Raw genomic sequence first — 23,421 nt, forward strand, 5'->3', positions numbered from 1 at the left:
CATGGCCCGTTATGGGCTCGTGGGCCTCCCGCAAGGCCTGGCTCGCAATTGGCCCAAATAGAGCCGCTTTGCTATTATAATTATATGATTTTTCGTTTTGCCTTGGGCCCATCAAAATACGGACACCGCCTGAGGTAAGATCAAATTACGAAAAAACATCTCTTGTTTGGGTAATTACAAACACCTCCCTCAACTATGTATTGTCTTACCATAACAGTAAATAAACATCAAAGGGAAGAGTCTTGCCAAAGTTAGAACCAAGAAAAAGCAGAACCATTCATCAAAATCAGCCTAAGGCCCCAAAATAACCAGCCAAAGAGTTTTCGGCCTTGAGATCTGTTTACAAAACCACAGGAATGAGGGCAATTTATCTATTATTGCAGATTGCAGTCAAAAAATTGTATAGAGTACAATGACATTAAAAAAGCACACAACTATGCTACTGTCAAAATCGTTTCTCACGATAAAAATAAATATTTCAATTCACCCTATTGATCGAGAAGAAATCAGTAGTTGTGGGGAGTATTTGAACTATGGATAAAACATTGTATTTACACTAATTTTACAGAGACTCCGGACTCGTATGCTGCACTAAACTACACAATCATTGATCAGTTGTTGCTCTATCATTTGACCTCCGATTAAACTTTGATGAACTCACTCACTCAGCAGCCAGAGTTCTAAATACCGATTTCAAGATTATCTGCTAAAAGCAAAGTCGAACGGTTTCATCTTCTTTGCCTAAGTGCAGACGATGACAACACCTTCCCAAATAGGCCTTACACTTGACATAAAAGAATATGCACAGACAATATATGTATAGAGCAGAGTGAAGAACAAAAACCGCACCTCTTTTTCAAAGTCCGTCTTTCATGCTCAGCTTTATGTTTTGAACTTCAATGGATAATCGTTGTTTATGGTCTTCTATATCCTTCAAAAGTGAGAGGAGGTTCGTGCGGTACACTTCACATTTGCGATTCGCAGACTCCAGATCCATCGAAAGTTCGTTGATCTTTTGATCCATGTCGGCCTACAAAAAAATATTTGATGCAATTTTTTAGCCCGATTCAAAGTACAGACTACAATGAAAATGCTTCAAGATTAATTTTGTTTCTCCAAAATGTAATTAAATCAAAATATACTTTTTTAGTCGAAACACTGAAGTGTATCAATCTAACAAGGCAAGCGAAAGATAGAAATGAAAAAGCGACTCAGCAATTAATAAACGGACTGATTAGAAATTTTCTAAACATTTTTTTCTGTTTCTGTAGGCACAAGCAAAACCATCTTTGCATCCCACAAATAATATATGTTTATTGTGGAAAATTTAAAGGAGCCACATGACAAAAACGAAAACACCAAAAAACAGCTGATTTCTCAAGAAACTCGAAAACAACTTATTAAATTGCGCAAACTAGAAATCCCTGCTATACAACTAGCTCAAAGAACAACTCGCTACTCCGTCCACTAAATCAAAAAAGTCAACGATGTTTGTTATGAATTTATATAGTTTGCCAAAATTTTGAGCAATCTCTCAATTATATCATTAAAAAGTAAAAAACACCCGAAACCTCACAAAGTATAAGTTAGAGAAATAACAAACCTCAGATAGTTGCTGAGTTGAGCTGCCTTCACCTTCGCTCCTACAATAACTCGACTTATTCCTCATAGGACCATTATTCACAGAAGCTTTCCCCTCATTCTTTACAACACAAGCAACTTTATTCGAAGCCTCCATCAAAACCGCCATAGCCACATTGTACGATTCAACAGACTCAGCTCCTTCATCCACAAATTTGAAAGCCTCGTGCCTGAGGGTATTGTACCGAACGGTATGAGACTCCAAATAACCGTTGAACGGATCTACAGCCCGTTCTTCCAATACAACGCTACTTTTCGCATTTCTCGTCCATCTTTTCGATATATAATAAGACGGAAGTGTAAGAACATTTGTCACCCTAAAAACGGCCAACACGTGTCTGCAAAGAAGCCCCGAAAACTCGAACATTCTACAGCTGCAACTAGCTCTCATCTCAAGAACATTGAAACTCACATGGTAAAATTTATGCTCTTCACCAAATTTCGCCACTCGATAAGTGGTGACTTCTCCATTGTCATCCACTTTGGATGCTGTAAAAGTGAGTGTGCTGACCAATTCTTCTTGAAATCTCGTAAACAGCTTTCTCGTGTAGAACTCCGATGCTTGTTTCTCCATTGGAGAAGGCGTTTTCAGAACCGGAGAAGTGTTCATCGTGTCGAAATCGGCTTTCACTTCCTTCTCGTGGCGGCTCTCCAAAGCCTTCTCGTACAGCTTGAAGAACTGATTCAGGTTCGTGGAGGCATTCACATATCCGTCAAAGTATGAATTCATATACGTGACAGACATTTCGGCAAAGAACGTGTCACGGAGATACACGGGGACCCACTGCCTTCTATCCGCATAGATAGACTGGAGCCAACTGTGATCCACTAGTTCGTACTTATCGAGAAGCAAATGCCAGCTGGATTCGAATTCCTCTGCGCTCTCGGACAAGTTCACACACTTCTGAAAGGCTGCTTCGAACTGAGGGTGCTGTAATAAAACATGTGACAGTTTCTCCTGGCACTGTTTGAACATGTGCCATTTGCAGAAACGGTGGCGAGTATTTGGGAGAACCTGCATTATAGCCGAGCGGATGACACTATCGTGTTCGGTGGTGATTGATAATGGAGAACGGCCAAACATAGCAGACAGCCAAGTTTTGAATAGCCAGACGAATGATGCTTCCGATTCGTTGATTAGGAAAGCACAGCCGAAGAGCACAGGTTGTCCATGATGGTTCAATCCAGTAAATGGCACAAAGGGCAATCTATACCTATTCGATCTGTAAGTAGTGTCGAATGTGACTGTATCTCCAAAATGGTTATAATCGGATCTTGATTTCGGATCGGCCCAGAAAACATTACCCGTGTACTGATCTTCATCACCTTGGATAGCATAGAAGAACGAAGGATTTTCGGATTGCTTCTGCTTTAGATAGTCTAATAGAAGCTGAATATCCCCCTCCATGTTTCTTTGCCGATTGTTACGCATGTAGTTTCTGCAATCCACTTCGGTGAAGCCTACTTTGCTAATCCCACCATACTCTTTAACGAGCACGGACATGATCCTACGTGGGCCCATTCCGGCAGCCTGCAGAGTGTCGATCAAGGTTTTGGCGGGGCCTGATATTTGGCGGTGGGAGCGGAGGCAATGCACTTGGTCTGGAGGAACAAGTTCGTGATTGTGCTCTCTGACGAATCCCGAGACGACCCATTTTCCAGAATCTTGAATTTTGACGGATAATGAGGCTTTGCAGCCTACCCGAGTTACGGTTCTAGGTCGCTTGATTTCTCTATCTTTGGTTCGTTTTTCGTTCAGATTGCGAAACCCTTCTTTCGCACAGACGAAGGATCTCTGTATGATAGCGCCGTCTTTTCTGGAGCGGCGTGAGGAGCTGACCCGGGTGCTGAACCCGACTCTTCTCGCGTACGAGTTGTAGAAGGCTTTTGCGGACTCCTCAGACTCGAACTCCATACCCTCGTAGGGCTCGAGATCAATGTCGCCGTCGGGGAGGTAGGTGTGTAGGGAGAAGGACGAAGTGGCATCGCCGCCGCTGCCGCTGCCGATGGAATTGGCGTCGTTGGGAGAAGCGCCGCCCATTTCTTCGCCGTCGTCGTTCGGGGTTTCGATGTCGATGCCGTCATCTCCGCCGCTTAAACCAATATCGAATTCAATTACCCCATTTTCCATTTGCTGAACCGGATTGGGAAATTTTGAACAGCCAGAGATTGCGCAACAGCTGTTCACTAATTCGAATTTGAAGAACAGAGACGAATTCGAGGAGAAATCAAAAAAAAAAAATGGAAACAAAAAAAACCCCAGATTTTCAATCCATACAATCTACGAAGGGTTTGGTAATCGAATTATTCAAAACTGAAGCACAATGCAGCGCCGAAAAGATACACGACGAAAAAAAAGAGGTATTGATTTGCATGAATTGGGGGAAGAGAATAAAAAAAGATGCTGAATTGCTTACCGGAATATACTGATTGTACTTTATTGCAGAAGAAAAGTGATGATGATTGATTGCTGTAATTTTGTTTTTGAGTGTACAGAGAAACTCAGAAAGGTACTAACGACTGAGAATGGAAACGGTGGGTGTGATGCAGATAATCAGAGCCCTAATTTCAACACAGCCAAACTTTATATACGTAAGGGACCAATTTGAAATTTTTATTTTTGTTGAGGGTCTTTGTGCGAAGGTATTATTATTTAGGGAATTCATATTTCTACCCCTCAAAAAACAATTATTTTCAATAATAAACTTTAAACTGACCAAATATTTCTAGCCCTAATTTCAGTCAGCTTTTCCCTTTCTTCTCGTTTATTCCGTTGTACTGTAACCTTCCTATAATTTTAGAGTTGGTTGATAAAAGTATTCGAGGTGAAATTTGATTGGAGAAGAAGACTGGACAATGCCGCCTCTGCCGACCACACGCGGTGATGCCATGCCACGATCTTCCACACACCGACAATTGTTTACCGATTTTGGTTTACTAGACTATTGAAAAATTTGAAACAATTCTTAGATGAACAATTTATTTACTACTTGTGAATAAACATCTTTTAGACTATAAATGTGAGTGTTGAAAAATATTTAAAAAGATTTGACAATTTTTGGGATTTTTAGCAAAAAAACGTGTGCTATAGTATACATTTTTTTTTTATTTTGCTTGACTATTCAAAAAGTAGTGAAATAGTTTTCAAATGAACTATTTCTTGATTAATTATGGATAACATATTTTATACTATATATTTTAGTGTTAAAAAATATTTGACAATTTCAGAGATTTTAGCAAAAATTGTGTTCTATAGTATAGATTTTTTTGTGATTTTGCTTGATTTTTAAAAAATTAATAAAACAACTTTTAAATGAACTATTTCTTAACTACTTATTGATAAAGATCTTCTATACTAAATATTTTTTAGTGTTTAAAATTATTTAAAAAAATATTTGAATATGTTAGCCGAAAAAAAAAAAAAAAAAAAAAAAAAAAAAAAAAAAAAAAAAAAAAAAAAAGTGTGCGAAATACAAGAGTAGGGGTGAAGTGCAAAATAGGAACACCATGTGGGGTTAAGTGCTATTTAACCTAAAATAAATTATATTAGACTATCATCTCAAAACCAGAACTTTTATAAATAACTGGCTATCATCTCAAACATTGCAATTTATAAATTTCTAAATTGGCTATTTTTCTAAAGAGGTAAAAGCAGCTTCATCCATCAAGATCACATAAAAAATCATGGTCTAGCAGAAATTTCATCCAACGCCTAGCAGTAACAGCCGATCATGCTCCCAACTGCCAAAACGAAAATAATCGAGCGTCCACAACTGAAATAAAAAAGTTTCATTACAACCTCAATTTCTTATCTCACCTGTGGATAAACCTTCCTCGACACACAATTAATCTGCAGCTTCAAAAACAAAAAATCGACTATCTCCACTCACGACAATTGCCACACCTCCAGCCATTCTCCCAAGACGAGGATTCAAGCCAGGGCGAACAATGGCTATGTATCCACACACCACACATCTGGCAAGAAAGATCTGGACATGGTTCGGTATGAGAACAGATATTACAAGGCGAAATCTCAATCGGTGTTTCTACAGATATAATGGGTTCTTCTTGATCGTAAGATATTTCGAGATTTCCATTATCCGGAAGCACGGATAAATCCTCCCAATTTTCCATAGCGTCGAACAGTGGTCCATTGCCATTTGCAGGTTCACCGTCATCAGAAAGCAACTCGTTGAAAGAGAAATATGTCTGAGGTTCAAACTCCATATTGTCATAACCAAGACAATCGTCATAGTCGAGTGTTATAACGTCGTCAAAGTTCCCTTTAGAGACATCCCATTGGGCCTGATTAGGTAATAATGGATCCTCTTGCACGGCATTTGCCTCTGAAGGGTTGGGTACTTCGACTTCAAAGGTGGAATTGATCGGCGAGTGAAAATCTGAGTTGTTTTCCCGCTTTATGTGTCTCCTTATAACCAATTTCTCTGTTGGGTGCGAGACGTTTGTTTCACAAGGAGCAGAGATACCGACCTGAAAGGAAGAATCCATTTCTTGCTTGATATGTCTTCTCACCGGCAGCTTTCGAGGACCGGAACAAGATACATTTGAACTATTCAATTCATATTCTACTTTCAATGTCGCGTCGGTGAATTGCTTAACTTCAGAAAGAGAAGTACACAGAGGATCTTCTTCTTTTACATGAATAAATTCTACCTTTGTGGGTGATGCAGCTGGCTTCTTCACTTCCATGAGATGTTCAGATATCAAACGAGAATTGGAGTTCATTTCATTAAAATCCAGGTTTGGAGCATTGCTCTCTATTTTGCCCTTCGATATCTTCTTATTCTTTTTATCCTTCTTATCCGAGTAAGGACACTTGGGATTTTTTATTCTGCGGCACTTGCAGCATTTGTATCCCACCACACATAAAATTTTCGACTCGTCAAATTCTAAGGCTTCCGCGTGATACCAACCTGTAATAAGCGCGCACACACACAAAAAAAATTAATCAATCACTTTTGCCGACTATGGAGGAAGAGAGCGATTTGAGGTTTATTGTTATGGAAGAGCTTACTCGAACATGTCTCACAGCGAACGTACATGAGGTCAGACTTGTATGGCTTACTACAAAGACGGCAAACAGGTCCTGTCAGGTTCATATCCGGATTACCCCTCGGAATAATGTTTTTCAACCTAAAATCAATGCCAACGTCCTCACCGTTCCTCCTCCCCATTATAAGACCCCAGTGTTTATTCTTTTTGGTTTCCTTCGTCGATTTCATCTCAGAGGAATATTCCAGAGCGCCAGCAGATGCTGATATCCCTGTGTTTGGAAGGTCTCGACCTTGAAGGAGCAGAGGACTTGTAGGTGAGCCACAGCTACGTTGAACTTGAGTAATGGCCCTAGTCTCGCAACAACGCTTGCAGGTGATCAAAAACTCAACTTCCTCATTTATCTGAACTGTTGAACTGGTGGCGCATTGCTCATGACAAAAGCCTGCAAACATAACATTTTTGATAAGTTTTCCGTTCTAGGTGTCATGAATTAATTTCTAGAACTGTCATAGACACACATGAGTGTTCAATTGATATATATATATATATATATATATATATATATATATATATATATATATATATATATATATATATATATATATATATATATATATATATCATTGCAGTACCTTGGCATGCGCTGCACTTGACTGCATTCCTGTACATCAAATATCCAACATAAATATTAAAAGACATGGAAAAAGGTGAATGAGCTGGACGATAAGAACTAGAGAAATATGTCCACTAAAATACCTATGCAAAACATCTTGATGACAAGAACAACAATAACTCGTGACCGTGTCATCTTGCTTCCGCGAGAGATAGGAGAATATATTTTTACGATAAATCTTCTGTTGCCTCCTCTGCAGTTTTGACAACACATCGACAGGCTTGTCTTTCTCCAGTTTTTCTTCATATTCTTTAATCAGATATAATGGGATGCGTGTCTCAGAAAACCAGTATCTTTCCTTCCCATCATCAAGTAATTGCTCTACTTCTGCTATATTTTTCATGAGACGAGAGGGTAGGTGCTTCTGGCTACCAAAAGCAACGCAATATCTCATTTCATGTCCCACGATCTTCTTCTCACAAATCAAAGCATTTCTAAAAGCAGAAGCTTCTGTTTCAGGACCTTTTCCATCAGCAGGGTTCTGTTCTTGGCGAACTAGATCACTCCACCTCACATGAAGGTCAAAGTATCGAACCTGATGCAAGTGCCCATTGTTGTATTAGTGAAATACAATAAAGTATTATCGTAGACCATGATTGCTACCTGCATTGAATGTTCACCAAAAAGAACCAAGGTAAAATACACAAACGCGTAAAAAACACACACCTGAAGAGCAAGCTGTGCTATATTCCTACTCATTTCAACTGCTGCGCGCCAGAGAAGCTGCCTGCTACATTTAGGAGTCTCATTCCCTGCAACATAATGTATTCCGGGTATCTTTTTCAAGCCACCTGCTATGTGTATAGCTGGTCAGTAATGACTTTCGCACTTCACAAAATCATACACAAAAAGTAGAAAACAACCTTCATCAAATAGAGAACATAATTAGCATTGGGCTTCTGTGCAGAAATAAGAAAAAACCATTTTGTAAATTACCTTGACGAGCTGCTTTTCTAACCATTGAACATGGAAGTATCCCTCTTTGGAACATAAGCTTTGACGTGGTACCTCCTCTCCACCAGGTGAAATCAGTCAACACATCCTGGCAATCATCAGTTGCAACTTCCACCACAGCAGAAGGTTTCCGGCCACGCCTCCCTGGTTTACGCTTCTGAGTTGATCCAGCAGCATTTGCAGCAATCTGACAGGTAGAAGATTGAGTTGAGCAACCATCAACAAGCTTCATCCAATCTCCCGAGAGAGCAATGGTCCGTACATTCTCCTCAAGCTGTAAACGCAAGCACGGTTATGCATTTGGAAGCATCTAGTATAAAACAAGCATAAAGAATCTGACTAATTCAGAGCAACATAGTTGTCTTATCAGAAAACAATCTCAAAACCCGCATACAAGTATCTTTAAATATGCTAAATCTTTTCAAATTAGATGAAGTAATTATGATTTCAAAAGGCAAATCATGGAAATATAGACATGCAAGCAAGCACAAGCAAGATTACCTCAGGGACACGAGACAGTGATACATCTTTAACAAAAATAGAACTTATGTAACTAAAGCAACTGCGTAAATAAATTTATTCAGGATGATCAACAACTTGGTCATGGAAAATTGGAAAAGAGCTGAAAGCACGATCAACTACAGAGGAAAAAAAAAAAGAATGCTTACTTCAAGCAAAAGGATCTTTATTGCAGTGCAAGTAGTAGCCTGTTCAACTTGTTTACGCCATCTTTTTCTGAAAGTGTCATTAAGGAAGGGTCCAACAAGTAGAGAACTTAAGCTCTCCTCGATAAACATAACGTATGTTGCAATGCCAGGAAGTCTCCCATCCCCAGTCTTCAAAGAACGAACACTAGAAAGAACCTTCACAGCCCCTTTGGTGGCATTTAAAGCAGCGGCATTTAACAAGCATCCTCTCTTGCTTGAGACAGCAGCCTTACAAGAAAAACACCAGCTACATCTTTCTCTTGGAATCTCAACAAGCTTCTTCTCGGAAGCTGGCCAGAGAAATCTCATAGCTGCTGAAGAGAATGCTTTTACCTGAAGTGCAATGTTGTCAGACATAAATTTTCGGCGATTAGCTGAAGAACGAGACCCGGGAACTTGATTTTCTTCAGATGAAAGAATAGCCAAATTAGCAGCTGCAGAAGCAGCAAAATCTCCATTCAAATAATTATTTATATAGCCAGTTGTCTTGAAGGAAGAGCCCACGTATACCAGGCATGGAAGAGGCGTTTTGGCTTCTCGAGGAGCACCATTATTTGGATCACTGTAACTAATGTTGCAGTTTCTTTTTGTGTAGGGAACAGTTGCTATCACACTTGAAGTACTTTGTTGGCTTAACTCATTAATATCAGCAGGCTGGCCTTTCAAACCACTAAATGCGGCAAGATCAACCAATGTTGTGTTCATAACGGAAGGAGTTTGTTGTCTAGTGGAACCTGTGTTTCCCAGCTGATCAAATTTGGTTACTTTATCCAACAAGTTCACATTTAGGACAGGTTCCTGAAAGCGGTTGGTAAGACTAGAAGCAGCGACATCTGTTGAACTAATACCAGTAACACAACTTCCAGTGTTCTCAAACTCGCCCTCCGGAACTGACTTATCCAACAAATCATCCAAGTGGTTGGTACATTCGCCACCTCTTTTTTCATTTTCTAACTTTGGAGCAGCTTCAGACATCTCACTGCAAGGTAAAATGTCTCTGCGTAATTCCCAATATCCCATTATACCTTTGCATATTTCTGAATATACAACAACATGCTCTGCTTTTGAATAAAGGGACTTGAGAACTGTAGGAATGTCTTGTCTGTTGTAGTATCTGAGACAAATTTCGGAGTTAATTGATACCTTCAATCTGCACAAGTATTAGCCAGAGAGTATAATCAGTAGAGTGAGACATGTCTAAATCTAAACAAAAACGTCAAGAAAAGCCACTGAGATGGTAAGGAGGAAAGAATGACAATCAGTCCCAGCGCAAACAGAATGGATGTAAAATAATAAACAAGGATAAAAGTTTATGCAGAATTAGAAACATACACAAGTAAATGGTCACAAGTGGCGACAAACACTTGTCCGTATGGATCGACACCAAAATTATGTCCTCCCCTTAAAGTTGTTCCTTGCAAAATTTTAGGTTCAGTTGCATTTATTTTACACTCAGGACAATACCATGAACCGTCTGGCATATGCATCTTGTTCAGTCCTAAGCATCGTGAGTGGTATGATGATGGGCACCCATCACAGCAAATCAGCAATCCATCCATGCCACAAATAAGACATTCATCACCATTACCATCGTCGTCGTCGGGACTCCCAACTGGTTCACCTATTTGAGTAGAAAGACTGCCAACAGAATAGTTAATCTTACGATGCTCTGCATTACTCGTTATTGCTTCTCTATTCTTCGATGCAAAGTTTTTAGAGTATCTAGGATGGACTCTTCTAGATCCACCAGTAGGTTTGACCATTATACTTGAATCCATGTCTATTCCGACTTCTGATTCTTCGCGCATATCGATTTCGTCTCTTAGCTCTTCAGAATCCAGAACATCATCACATAAAATCTGCAAAACTATTAATTTTTTTCCAGCTGATAAAGTGTAATAATCTCTCTCCAAGAAATGGGAACAGACTTCTTTCCAGTCAGCTCCATGTTTATAGCCCATCACCACTAGATAGTGGACCAAGTAGACTGGCCAAGTTATGTTGTCAAGCAAGCTCCAATCATGGTACCTACAAGCAGACAATAGAAACTTTACTATGCAAAAACTAAATGTCGATTCACGGAATTATAGCACCAAAAGACAAGCACACAGCCTAACGCAACAATTTTACGATAATCATTGTCAATAATTTGAAGATTTATTTATCATACAAATATAAACACTGCCTATATTGCAATTTCAAGATTCTGGTTATAATACCATGGTAAAGTATATAAAAGATCACCAAGACTTGAAACTGGAAAACACTTTTAAGTGTGCACAACTTCAGCCCTTACATATGAAAGATGATTTTGACCTAGACCCCAAACCAAACTCACGTGTGATCAGTAGGAAAGCAAAATCAAGAATTATACACCCATGAAAAAATTAGTGAAGTACCTCATGCATTTTACTGCAAGTTCCGAACCACATGATGAGAGCCTCTCGATATGGCGCTTCAAGACCCGCAATAGAGCAACATGAACAGAATCCAACAATGTGTTTGCAACAGAGCAATTGAGTGCCCCCACAAAATCATCTAATCCAAAAGGGTACAGGTACAGCGGAATGCTAAATGAACGCAGGAAACTATGTACAGAGAGAAGGTGAGAGACATACTCCTCCGGAACACCAATATGCCCAGAAGAAGGAGGCAACTCTGGCGGTGGAGCTAGGGGCTCTTCGATGTCCATACTAGCATCCCGCTGTCGAGCATCTTCACACGAATCACTCGAAGAATCAACATCCGCATCAGCATTACCATTATTATGAACCTCCAGTACTACATTTCCACCAGCTTCATTGTTCTTGCTCGGTTCACTCAGTAATGATGAATCAACCTGATTCCCATTTGCCAGCTCGGGAACCTTTTCAACTTTCAAAATCTCTGTCTTAACATCTTTACATGACAATAAAACGTCCAACTTCTTTTTCCTCTTAGATAAATCACCAACTAAATCACAATCTTCCACCAAAAACACCTTAATTTCGGTACTGTCCAAATCCTCAAAATCCCCATCCTCATAGCTTATTCTATACAAACCTGAATCATAGGACATAATTTTTCCCAAGAACACCCCGCTGTCTTGAAACTCTTTCATCACGTATCTTCCCACAAGTCTCAACGATCTTGTATCTACCATCTTCCTTTTGCCATTGCCATCCACTGTCATATTCTGTACATCAGCATTTTTTCGTTTTCTCCCCCGGCGCCTCTCAGGCTGAACCACCATAGACTCCATCCTACCACCAACAGTGAACTAATCGCCCAAAGTAAGCCCTAAATCTAATCCAGCATCTCAGCTTCTTCTTCCCGCAAATACGCAAGAACAGTGGTCTCTCCAACCAACCCTATAGCATTCAAAAAAAAATCTCAGCGCCTTCAAATCTCGTTGGACGCTATAATAAAATCAAAATTGAAAGGCAAGCAAATAACATAAAATCACGAAATGAAATTTAAGTGCCGTTCTAGATCCGCAATTAAAATTCCGATGCAAAATCGCAAACAGGCACCAAAAAAAAAGGGGGAAAATTAAAGACACGTATAATTGCGAAAAAACTTACCAATAAATCAATTGGATTCCGATGCTGATGCGATCAACATTAGGGTTTCGTGTTCGTCCGCGTCTCTGCGTGATGGTACAAGACTAGCGACGAATGAATGCGTAAAAACGAATGGACAATAACTTTTTTGTCGATTTACTAATGAAAATCCGCCATTGAAGAAGAATCGAGATAAAATGAGAGACCAAAATATAGAGAGAGAGAGAGAGAGAGAGAGAGAGAGTGGAGTTGATGTGATAGGGGGATATGGTAAAATAGCCCTAACCAAAGGCTTCGCCACACTCGTCTGTTTTTGTGTCGTACAGTCTCTGCATCTTTTGGATAGTAGGAGAGAAATTACTATTTGAGTCGACCCGAAACTCGTCCGAGTCCAAAAAATCCCCCAAATTAATAAATTAGGGCCAATATTTTATGAATTTTGGTTTTCCAACATTATTTTAGAAATTATGATAAAAAAAATTAACCTATACAAAATAAACAATTTGAATTTAATTAGTAAAACATATTGATGATCTGAATTTAAAAATATAAAATTATATATACTTCAATGGCTGAAATCTACAAACATATTTAGATGATAATCGAAGAAATTAATATTTTACTGAAGGGAATATTATTGCATTATTATATAAATTAAATATTTTTTTTTTATATTTGTTCTAACAATAATCTTTTTCAAAATACTATATAGAAAATAGTATATTAATATATATAAAGTTTTAAATAATAGATTTCAAAACAACTAATGCTCATCCTTAAATATATATTAAAAATAAACAATGGGAATTTTGGAGCAAAAAAAAAGAGGTTGATGCCTGGTGAGTTGACCCAGCGAGTACGGGTCAACTCGGACACCTTAATATGATATAAGCTTCAGCTTTGTAATTTAGGACCTTTTTATCTATTTATTTAGCACTCTAAAAGGGGAAGAAAGTAGTGCTAGTGAGAAAGTGGCGGGAAATAATTCTGCAGTAATTCTTGTGTCCCCGCCAATAATAAGATTATTTCAAAATTTTAGAGCATGAAATATATTTATTTAATTATATCATATATACTTGGTTTGAACTATTTACATATATACTTGGTTACTTTGAACTATTTAACTACCAAAGTTGGATTTCTATTTCCTTTCGTTAGATGCTTGCAGAATAATTAATTACTACGCCTAATATTGAATCGCAAAATATCACAAAAGTGATAACGTCGGGTAACGAGATCTCGAAAAATATGTAGTGATCGTGTACATTTTGAAACGCGTTTAATGTCGTAGATATGAAATTCGTATACACAACGACATATGGTGAAATTGATTCGTATTTTTTATTTTAATAATAATCAGTTTAAAATTCTCCTGCGTCTGTAATTTTATTCAAAGTATTGTAAGTGTCCGTGATATATATATTTATATATGGGGTTTTCTTAATTTTTTTAACCATCAACCTAATATTTATTCTAGGATGCTAACGAAGCGGTTGTTAGATAAAATTTGTAAAGACCGAAAACTCACTCTAAAACTGTGCATATAGGTGATCTAGTTCGAACTATCTTGGCAACACCTTATAATTCTAGCTTGTCATGCATAACATGCATCTAATATGGTTTACATTTCTCAAGTGGTTTCCAGGATTTATCACGACAGCGGAGATGATCAAATGCACTTACAAGACTGGTTGTGGATTCTTTTATTTAAAAAATAAATAAATTCTCATTCTTTAAAAAATCGCAGAAAAATTCATGATCGTCTTAGGTTTATGTTAGAGGGTGTTTGGCTAGCTTATAAGATGTTAAAAAGAACTTATAAGATGTTTTAGAGCTTACAAGTTCTTCCAAAGTGTTTGGTAATTTTCTAAAAAAAGATCTTAATTTTTGTAAATAAGTTGTTGAAGAACAAATAAGTTTTTTTTTATAAAAAGTATCTATACCGCAAGTCCGCAACTTTTTATTTAAACTCTTATAATGAGTAAAAATAAAAAATAAACTCATTATCCAAACACTTTAAAAATTAATTCTAAAAATAAGATGTAATATCTTATCAGCTCTTAAATCATCTTATCAGACACAAGAGCTTATCGGTTATTTAAAGGGTAAATTCCACTTTCCCCCCTTGTAATTTGGCTCGATATCACTTTATCTCCTTCTACTCTCGATTGCATCGATTTTTCCCCTGTACTTGAAAAATTGTCTCAATGGGCCTTCGCTGTTAGTTGTCATACATTTGACCTTAACACCATTTGATCTAAGTTTGAAAATTACATAAATGCCACCCTCCCAATTTAAATAATTATTAAAAAAATAAAAAATAAATTGTGGCTAGTGTCGTGGACTATATTTTCTTGTTGTATTTAATTTTTATTATTTTATTTATTTAATTTTTTTTAATAATTATTTGAACTGAGAGATGTGGCGTTTTTGTAATTTTAGAGCTTAGATCAAGCGGTGTTAAGGTCAAATGTCTGACAACTAACAACGAAAGCGACATCAAGACAATTTTTCAAGTACATGAGAGCGAATCGATGCAATAGAGAGTAATGGAGAAATGGAATTTACCCTTATTTAAAATAAACTTAGCCAAATGGGCCATTAGTCCTAAGCCCAGATTAACCCACCCCGAACCGGTCCAATGGTTCAAGAGGCCCTACGTGATTACAGAAATTGAGGCCACTTATATTTTTAATATTAAATAAATAAATAAAAATATTTTTTTTATAATATTTTTGTAATTAGATTCATAAGACAGCAATTTTGCCCGTTAGTTCATTACTTTTGGGTGCCGAAGAAGTACGATTCATCGTTGTTTGGTGTTCACAGGAGGACGATGAGCTCAGAAAAGGAAGACGCCGCCGCGCCACGGCGGCGATTATCCTGCACCAAATACTTCGACGCCCTTTGGTTTTGCTATTGTAAGCCGCAGTTTCCCCCCTTTCAAGTTTCCTTCCGTCTAATACATGATTAGTAGTGCTTAATTGATTTCATTACTATTCATAGATTATCAACAAACCCTTGTTTTCTATGAGGCTGTACATTGTGAGTTTAGCATAATTCGTCCTGGATTTATTGCAGTGTTCTGTTTCTCGATTGAATTATCACGCACACCAAGTGTTCGATAATATGTCTAGCTTGCGTTGAATATCTGCTTGCTTAGGTTAGTTACCATCGAAATTGATTGGGTTTTTGATTTTGTTGCAGCTCCAGTCCATCAGTTGCAGCAGTACTATCGGCTTGGCGCCCTCGACAATTGCGGCGGAAAATTTGCTGCTCTTTATGATTGTTTAAGTCTCAAAACCAAAAGAGCTTCTGAAATTGAGGTGCGTCGCTAAAAAAATTTCTTCGATCACTTGTGTTTTCACGTAATTTCGATCAAGGGGACAAGTATAATTTAGACATTTTATGGGTTCTGTTAAAAGATCTAACCGACTGTTAGTTTGAGGGGACAAATATAATTTTGCAAACACGAAGGGTTATTTCGTCGTTAGCCTTGGTGTGTGAGCTGTTCATTATTTACGCTAAATTTTAATTAACGAGAGGATTTGATTATCTTCAGATGCTGTGATTCAAAGGTCACATGTGTCTGAGATATGCTTGTCATCAAAATCGATAGGAAGTCGGGTCTTGATGCTGATGCTTAGATGTATTTGTCTCGGGGCGATAGATATATTTCTCGTGACATAACAAAATTCTCCAAATACCATCGCCATTTTCTTCTAAAGTTCCGTCAAATGTCACATTTCTAAAATGTATTTTCTTTTCATTGATTTATGGCATCTGCGGTATTTCACAAGTAGACAGCCAAAATACGCACGTAGAGTTTGTTAATGTTCATATATAATAACAATTAGAATTTATAAATAAATGCAGGAGATTTTGGAAACTCGTGAGAAAGCACTTCCTCATATATGGTCTTTTCGGTCCCCAAACGAAGCGAAATCCCATTGGCAGGAACTCTTCGGACATTTGGATGAGGAGGAATAAAAGTTTCTACGCTTGCGAAATTCTTTTATCTTCTTTAAGGTAGTTTGTCTGCCATTGGTGTAAGTTCTCAACTAATTATTTGAAAAATAAAAATAAAAATATTTCCCCAATTGGTCGGGATGGCAAATGGTATACGATTTCTTGAACTGTCGACCCCGTATTTTTCTTTCTTCGAGAATTACCGTTTTAATTTGTGAAAAATACATGACTTGTTATTGCGACAGATTATGCATTTTTTGTTACTATAAACTTCAAGTATTAATTTAATTTATATGTATAAATAAACATGTATGGAGACCATTTATTTAGTTTATTTCATGTGATTGATTACATTTATAATTTATCCCATGTTGTTAATATAAAAAATTGAATATTGTAATCGACGATAGAGCTAGATTTTGAGAAGAAGAAATATACGTTACGATGGAGCTACATTTTCAAAATTCAATGTAAATAAATTTGAAATTCAAATTAGACAACTGTAATCGATGAAAAAATGATCATTACTGCAGTCCCGTTTGCTCTATAACGTATACTTTCATAGACGTGTTGGTATTCAATTCGAAGTTTTAACAATCTACGATAATTTAATTCAAAATCGATAATATCCAACCCGTATTACTATCATTTCCTATAAATAAATTTGAAATTCAAATTATACAACTGTAATCGATGAAAATTTTATCATTACTGCAGTCCCGTTTGCTCTATAACGTATACTTTCATAGACGTGTTAGTAATTCAATTCGAAGTTTTAACAATCTACGAGAATTTAATTCAAAATCGATAATATCCAACCCGTATTACTATCATTTCCTATATATGACTATAATATTGATAACATTTTGACTAAACAATGTATTATTTTCTTTCAAAAATTAGGAATTTTAATTTAACTTCCAAGCGATAAACTTTTTTTTTTCCTATTAGTTTTTATTATTATTATTAATTTATTAAGAAATGAATATACCAAAAGGGGAAAAAAGAAAGAAGAGAAAAGCAAATTACTAGCTCTTTATTTGTAGCACAAACACATAAATAATATATTCCTATAAATAAATATTTATACATATTGTTCTTTAATTTTAAAACTTGCTTTTTTATTTCTTGAAATTTTGAAAAGACTTTAATTTAATTATTCCACGTGTAAAATGATTTTCTAAACCCTAAAAAAAGACAAATAATATCTAAAAGGGCATTATTGGAATTTCGTGTAAAAATCTTCCCTATAAAACACACACACTCATACAGAAAGAGTGACCAAAATATCATAGGACTACTCTTAAAACTGCAAAGAATCTTCCCATTTTGCTTATTCTGCAATTTGCATAGAGAGATTAATACTTTCAATCAGTTTACCAACACACACTTGAACACACATTAGTATGTGTTCTTGTTATACAATTATTTATTATTTGCATGCCACTTTAAATGCTTTATGAGTGTTAAATCTTGTATTTGTTTCCTTTTTCTATTTGTTATCATTAACAAAAGGTTTGTTTTTGACGTTTTTAAGACCGGCAAATGGAAAATCTATACGCCGAGAACACCATTTCGCATCATGTGACGTCGGTCGCCGCTGTGGAACCTGCAAAGGTGGTGGAGGTTTCCGTAGAGGAAGAGACGTTGGAGAAGGCTGGCGGCGATAAAACGGGTAAATCTACCGCTTAGGGATCCAAAATATAATGGGGACATATATCGTAATTTCTAAAATTTTGGAAGGGCGTTTTAGTAATTTTAAATAAATTAAACCTATGAATAAGTAGGATTATGTAGAAAAAAATAGTCGTACAAGTAATAATTTCTCTTTTAAATTAGCGTTTTCGTCATTTCGATATCTGCATTTATAACAAGAATTTCTTAGATTTTAATATTTTGCTAATAATATTTTTCAAAGATTTGGACTAAAAACTAATACTAATTAATATTTGGTTTTGAATCTTTTTCGATTCTTTCGTTGTTATGGATGAATCGAAAACGATTTGAAAAAAAAAAAAACTGTGAAAATCAATATACTAATTGGTTATTTTTTTACATGCTTCTATAAATGTTTTATGAGTGTTAAATCTTGTAAACTTGTTCCATTTTTCTATTTGTCATCATCTTTAACAAAATGTTCATTTTTGATATTTTTAAGACCTATGCGCTGAAAACACCATTCCGCATCATGCGACGTTTGACGCCGTCGCAGAACATGAAGAGATGGTGGAGGTTGCCCCCGTTGTCGCAAAGGAAGAGACAGCGGAGAATGTTGGCGGCGATAACACAGGTAAATCTAACGTTTAATTAGGGTTTCGAATGTAATGGGGACATACATTATAATTTTACGATTTTGTAAGGGCATTTTAGTAATTTTAAGAATAAATTAATACCTATTAATAAATAGAATTAAAGTAAAAAAAAATAGACATACAAGTAATAATTGCTCTTCTAAATTAGCGTTTATCCGTCGTTTCGATACCTGCATTAATTTATTACGAGAATTTCTTAGATTTAAATATTTTACTAACTACTATATTTCATATTTTGAAACAATACTAACCATTTATTTATAATAATGTACATGATTGGTAGTTAATTTTGAAAAAATATTTATAATATTTAATACTAACCATTTATTTATAATAATGTACATGAGTGGTGTTAATTTTGAAAAAAAATATTTATAATATTTTGAAACAATAATATTAATCTTTCAACTAATCATTTAGACCACAAAATAGTTGAAGACACCCCTATAGGCAATGATCATGGAGTGGCGGCGAGCTTCTCGGAAGGCGGTGGAGGAAGCGGAGATGAGGTTTGTAGCAAGAGAAAGAGAGGACGGCCGAGGAAGCAGTCGGTGGGGGGCCGACAACAATTTGCAGAGATGCCATCGGAATATTATATCTCTGCATCGAAGCCGAGAAGAGGCCGCCCTAAAGGATCCACGAAAAACTTGGCTGCCTCTTTAGGTAAATTTTGTTTATTTTTTTCTTGATTATTTAGTTGTTTATATAAAAAATATTGCAGCATGCATGCATTTGTGAATCTGCCGTTGCATAAATTTTATTTATTAATTTATTTATTATATACATATATTTATAATTTATATATATTGGCATGGTAAAATCAATTTAGTTCCTCTAGGGCGTGACATTCGTGCAATTCTAGTGCATCTAAGAATACTCCCATTTTTTCAATATATATACATTTTTTGTTTATAATTTTTTTTAAATCAATTTTCCTTATTAATTATCGAAATATATACTTTTTTATTCCATATATTTATTGTTAACCGGGGAAATATTTCTCGTAATATTCAAGGTGGAATTGTTGGGGAGACAGCGGGAAGAAACTTTACTTTCCACACCATTACAATTGAACATGGAGAGGTACAATATATATTTACTAGATCAATTTATGTGTTATATTTGTGCGCATATATAATTCTATTGTCGATACATTTGTTCTCCGAACGTACAAGATTAATTAGTCGTTATAGCTACGAGTAATATATAATTATTATATTGTTTATCTTTCATTGTTTGATCGACCAGGACATAGTGCAAAGAATCAGGTCATTTTCTGAGATGACTCCCGATGCAATTTGCATTATCTCAGCTTCGGGTACAGTATCTATTGCTGAAGTTTACGTGCCTAATCCTCGCCGTGACATTTTCCGATACGAGGTATATATATATATGATCTCTACGTTTTGTTCGTACTTGTAATTATTTTCGTAATTAATTTGATCTGACGTACTGGTGGTGCAGGGGGAGTTGACTATAATACACTTAAATGGATCGCATACATATGATGGAATAAGAGGTGCTAAAAAGTGCCTATTAAGTGTACTTTTGGCTGATTCCGAAGGCCGATGCTACGGTGGTGCTGTAGCCGATTCACTTATTGTTGCCGGCCCAACTTCGGTAACCCGACCTCTCAATATTTTATTTTTAATTTTCTTGTGCAAAGATTGTGCTTAGCTTGTTCATGTTTGTACATATTGTATGTATTTAAACAAACACAATAAACGCACATGCATATGTATAATTGTGTGCACAATTCACACAAAAAGGGGTTTCCCCCCCTCATTTTAGCCACACAAAATAAAATTAATAATAATAATCATCATGAATATACTTTTAAATTATATATGTTTAGTTACTTTAAGTTTCATTTCTATAACTTTTTTAAGAATTCAACACATTAAATTCCATTTTAATTCCCAGGTTATAATCGGAACATTTATTCAAATTTTGAGGCATCGAAAGCGTAGAACTGCAGCCCCAGAAAATCAGCCACCCGCAGCTCCGTTTCCCCGATCCGCTAGTAATTGATGGTTCGAGTGAAGATTAGAGTACTTAACAAAATTTGAAGCTAAAACAAAAACATTTTTATTTCTATTTTCTTGAATTAATGTTTTAATTACTTGACATTATATTTGTTTTTAGGGCTTAATTGCTCATTTGTTGTATCATTTATGTTATTGTTGTTTTTTTTATAAATATTTTACCTTGTTATAATGTTACATTTATTTTTAAACTATATAGATATAGAGAGTATGACATTACATGCAATAATATATGGCATTTTATAACTAGATCTATTATGATAAGTGATTTAATAATTGGTTATATATATATATATATATATATATATATATATATATATAATATTTTCATCATATATTTTAGGGTAATTCCACTTTACCCCCTTGTACTCTCAATTGTATCGATTTGCCTCATTTGTTGTATCATTTATGTTATTGTTGTTTTTTTATAAATATTTTACCTTGTTATAATGTTCCATTTATTTTTAAACTATATAGAGAGTATGGCATTGCATGCATTTTATAGCTAGATATATATATATATATATATATATATATATATATATATATATATATATATATATATATATATATAATAATATTTTCATCATATATTTTAGGGTAATTCCACGTTAGCCCTTGTACTTTGGTTGGATATCACTTTACCCCTTGTACTCTCAATTGTATCGATTTGTCCCCTTGTACTTTGATTCGATATCACTTTACCCCCTTCTACTCTCAATTGCATCGATTTGCCCCCCCTGTACTTGAAAAATTATCTCAATGTGGCCCTCGCCGTTAGTTTTCAGACGTTTGACCTTAACACCGTTTGATCTAAGTTTGAAAATTACTAAAAAGTCACCCCTCCCAGTTTAAATAATTATTAATACAAAAAAATATTGTGGCTGGCGTCGTGGACTATGTTTTCTAGCTGTCTTGATTTTTTTATTATTTTATTTTTTGTTGTTTTTTTATTTTTTAATTTTTTTAATTTTTTGGGTAAATTCCACTTTACCCCCTCGTACTCTGCCCGAGAATCACTTTACCCCCTCGTACTCTCAATTTCATCAATTTACCCCCTTGTACTTGTACAATTTCTCAATACAGCCCCCTCCTTCAACTTTTGTCGATTTTGACTCTAACGTCGTTTGGTCAACTCAGTAAATTACAAAATTGCTACTGCCTATAACGCTTCGTTTCTTCTCCATCAATATTGTTGTATCTTCTTCTCCCACCACTTCCCCTTCCAAGATATCCACAAATTGAAGCCCTAACTTTGCAAAAATCAAGACCCAAAAATTGATCGATTCTACCCAGTGCAAAGAAAAAAAATATATGAATGTGTGAAACTTTCTCTTTTCTAAACTCGAGAGTCAAAATCGAAAAAAGTTAATATTTACGTCAATATTTTGTCTCTTAACCAAACGACGTCAAAGTCAAAATCGAAAAAAGTTGACGAAGAGGGCTGCATTGGGAAATTGTACAAGTACAGGGGGGTAAATCAATGAAATTGAGAGTATGAGGGGGTAAAGTGGAATTTACCCTAATTTTTTTAATAACTACTTAAACTAGAGGGGTGACATTTTAGTAATTTTCATACTTAAATCAAACGGTGTTAAGTTCAAAGGTTTGAAAACTAACGGCGAAGGCCACATTGAAACAATTTTCCGGGGGGGGGGGGGGGGGGGGGGGGGGCAAATCGATGCAATTGAGAGTACAAGGGGGTAAAGTGATATCTAGCCAGAGTACAAGGGGCAAATCGATGAATTGAGAGTAGAAGGGGGTAAAGTGATATCGAACAAAAGTACAAGGGGTAAATCGATGCAATTGAGTACAAGGGGGTAAAGTGATATCCAGCCAAAGTACAAGAGGTAAAGTGGAATTTACCTTATATTTTAATATGCATGCATTCGTAGATAATAACGAGTAGAATTGATAAATAAATGCAGGAGATTTTGGAGATTAGTGAGAAATCAGTCCCTCATATATGGTCTTTTTGGTCGCCAAACGAAGCGAAATCCCATTGGCAAGAACTCTTCGGACATTTGGATGAAGAGGAATAAAAGTTTCTACGCTTGCGAAATTCTTTTATCTTCTTTAAGGTAGTTTGTCTGCCATTGGTGTAAGTTCTCAACTAATTATTTGAAAAATAAAAATATAAATATTTCCCCAATTGGTCGGGATGGCAAATGGTATACGATTTCTTGAACTGTCGACCCCGTTTTTTTTTTTCTTCGAGAATTACCGTTTTAATTTGTAAAAATACATGACTTGTTATTGCGACAGATTATGCATTTTTTGTTACTATAAACTTCCAAGTATTAAATTTAATTTATATGTATGTAATATGTATGGAGACCATTTATTTAGTTTATTTCATGTGATTGATTATATTTATAATTTATCCCATGTTGTTAATAAAAAAAATGGAGTATTATAATCGACGATAGAGCTAGTTTTTCAGAAGAAGAAAAAAATCGAACCAAAAATTCAAAAAAAAAAAAACAACTAAAAACGCAAAAATTAAACGTTACGAAGGAGCTAGATTTTGAAAATTCAATGTAAATAAATTTGAAATTCAAA

The 23,421-nt window shown here is 35.8% G+C and overlaps 3 protein-coding genes across 6 annotated transcripts; 1 reads left to right on the plus strand and 2 right to left on the minus strand.

The window, feature by feature from the left end:
* Positions 1-130: 130 nt before the first annotated feature.
* On the minus strand, positions 131-4,204 carry LOC105958491 (protein FAR1-RELATED SEQUENCE 5-like). Of its 4 annotated transcripts, none has more exons than XM_088817258.1 (4): positions 4,059-4,204; positions 1,604-3,828; positions 850-1,030; positions 131-336 (listed from the first exon to the last, which is right to left on the minus strand). In XM_088817258.1, exons 2-3 carry the CDS (start codon positions 3,770-3,772, stop codon positions 857-859), a joined length of 2,343 nt encoding a protein of 780 aa, XP_088673384.1. In that variant the 5' UTR covers positions 3,773-3,828; positions 4,059-4,204; the 3' UTR covers positions 131-336; positions 850-856. The 4 variants fall into 4 exon arrangements, with proteins under 4 accessions (XP_088673384.1, XP_088673385.1, XP_088673382.1 ...); XM_088817259.1 differs by lacking the exon at positions 131-336 and adding an exon at positions 358-703; XM_088817256.1 differs by lacking the exon at positions 131-336 and having other exon boundaries at positions 358-1,030.
* Positions 4,205-5,200: 996 nt separating this feature from the next.
* LOC105958490 (DDT domain-containing protein PTM-like) lies at positions 5,201-13,429 on the minus strand. The gene is made up of 10 exons (XM_088817260.1): positions 12,555-13,429; positions 11,391-12,341; positions 10,324-11,019; positions 8,953-10,141; positions 8,267-8,558; positions 7,997-8,121; positions 7,414-7,865; positions 7,290-7,318; positions 6,677-7,099; positions 5,201-6,575 (listed from the first exon to the last, which is right to left on the minus strand). Exons 2-10 carry the CDS (start codon positions 12,230-12,232, stop codon positions 5,518-5,520), a joined length of 5,106 nt encoding a protein of 1,701 aa, XP_088673386.1. The 5' UTR covers positions 12,233-12,341; positions 12,555-13,429; the 3' UTR covers positions 5,201-5,517.
* Positions 13,430-15,229: 1,800 nt separating this feature from the next.
* Positions 15,230-16,810, plus strand: LOC105958505 (uncharacterized). Its single transcript, XM_012982505.2, has 3 exons — positions 15,230-15,454; positions 15,741-15,859; positions 16,410-16,810. The coding sequence occupies exons 1-3, from the start codon at positions 15,370-15,372 to the stop codon at positions 16,521-16,523; spliced, it is 318 nt and encodes a 105-aa protein (XP_012837959.1). The 5' UTR covers positions 15,230-15,369; the 3' UTR covers positions 16,524-16,810.
* Positions 16,811-23,421: the final 6,611 nt, after the last annotated feature.

The sequence above is a fragment of the Erythranthe guttata genome, chromosome 4 (genome assembly GCF_056151865.1).
Source record: "Erythranthe guttata isolate IM_541 chromosome 4, IM_541, whole genome shotgun sequence".
NCBI classification, from domain to species: domain Eukaryota; kingdom Viridiplantae; phylum Streptophyta; class Magnoliopsida; order Lamiales; family Phrymaceae; genus Erythranthe; species Erythranthe guttata.

What these genes read in the sequence shown, in the direction of transcription:
- LOC105958491 (XM_088817258.1), bottom strand. Translation starts at nt 3,772, where the DNA reads ATGGAAAATGGGGTAATTGAATTCGATATTGGTTTAAGCGGCGGAGAT. An exon ending in CAACTCAGCAACTATCTGAG is followed by an intron (nt 1,031 to 1,603) that starts GTTTGTTATTTC and finishes ATTTTTTTGTAG; the next exon opens with GCCGACATGGATCAAAAGAT.
- LOC105958505 (XM_012982505.2), top strand. Translation starts at nt 15,370, where the DNA reads ATGAGCTCAGAAAAGGAAGACGCCGCCGCGCCACGGCGGCGATTATCC. An exon ending in CGCCCTTTGGTTTTGCTATT is followed by an intron (nt 15,455 to 15,740) that starts GTAAGCCGCAGT and finishes ATTTTGTTGCAG; the next exon opens with CTCCAGTCCATCAGTTGCAG. An exon ending in AAAGAGCTTCTGAAATTGAG is followed by an intron (nt 15,860 to 16,409) that starts GTGCGTCGCTAA and finishes AAATAAATGCAG; the next exon opens with GAGATTTTGGAAACTCGTGA.
- LOC105958490 (XM_088817260.1), bottom strand. Translation starts at nt 12,232, where the DNA reads ATGGAGTCTATGGTGGTTCAGCCTGAGAGGCGCCGGGGGAGAAAACGA. An exon ending in CTTGCAGTAAAATGCATGAG is followed by an intron (nt 11,020 to 11,390) that starts GTACTTCACTAA and finishes GTCTGCTTGTAG; the next exon opens with GTACCATGATTGGAGCTTGC. An exon ending in TAGCACAGCTTGCTCTTCAG is followed by an intron (nt 7,866 to 7,996) that starts GTGTGTGTTTTT and finishes CACTTGCATCAG; the next exon opens with GTTCGATACTTTGACCTTCA.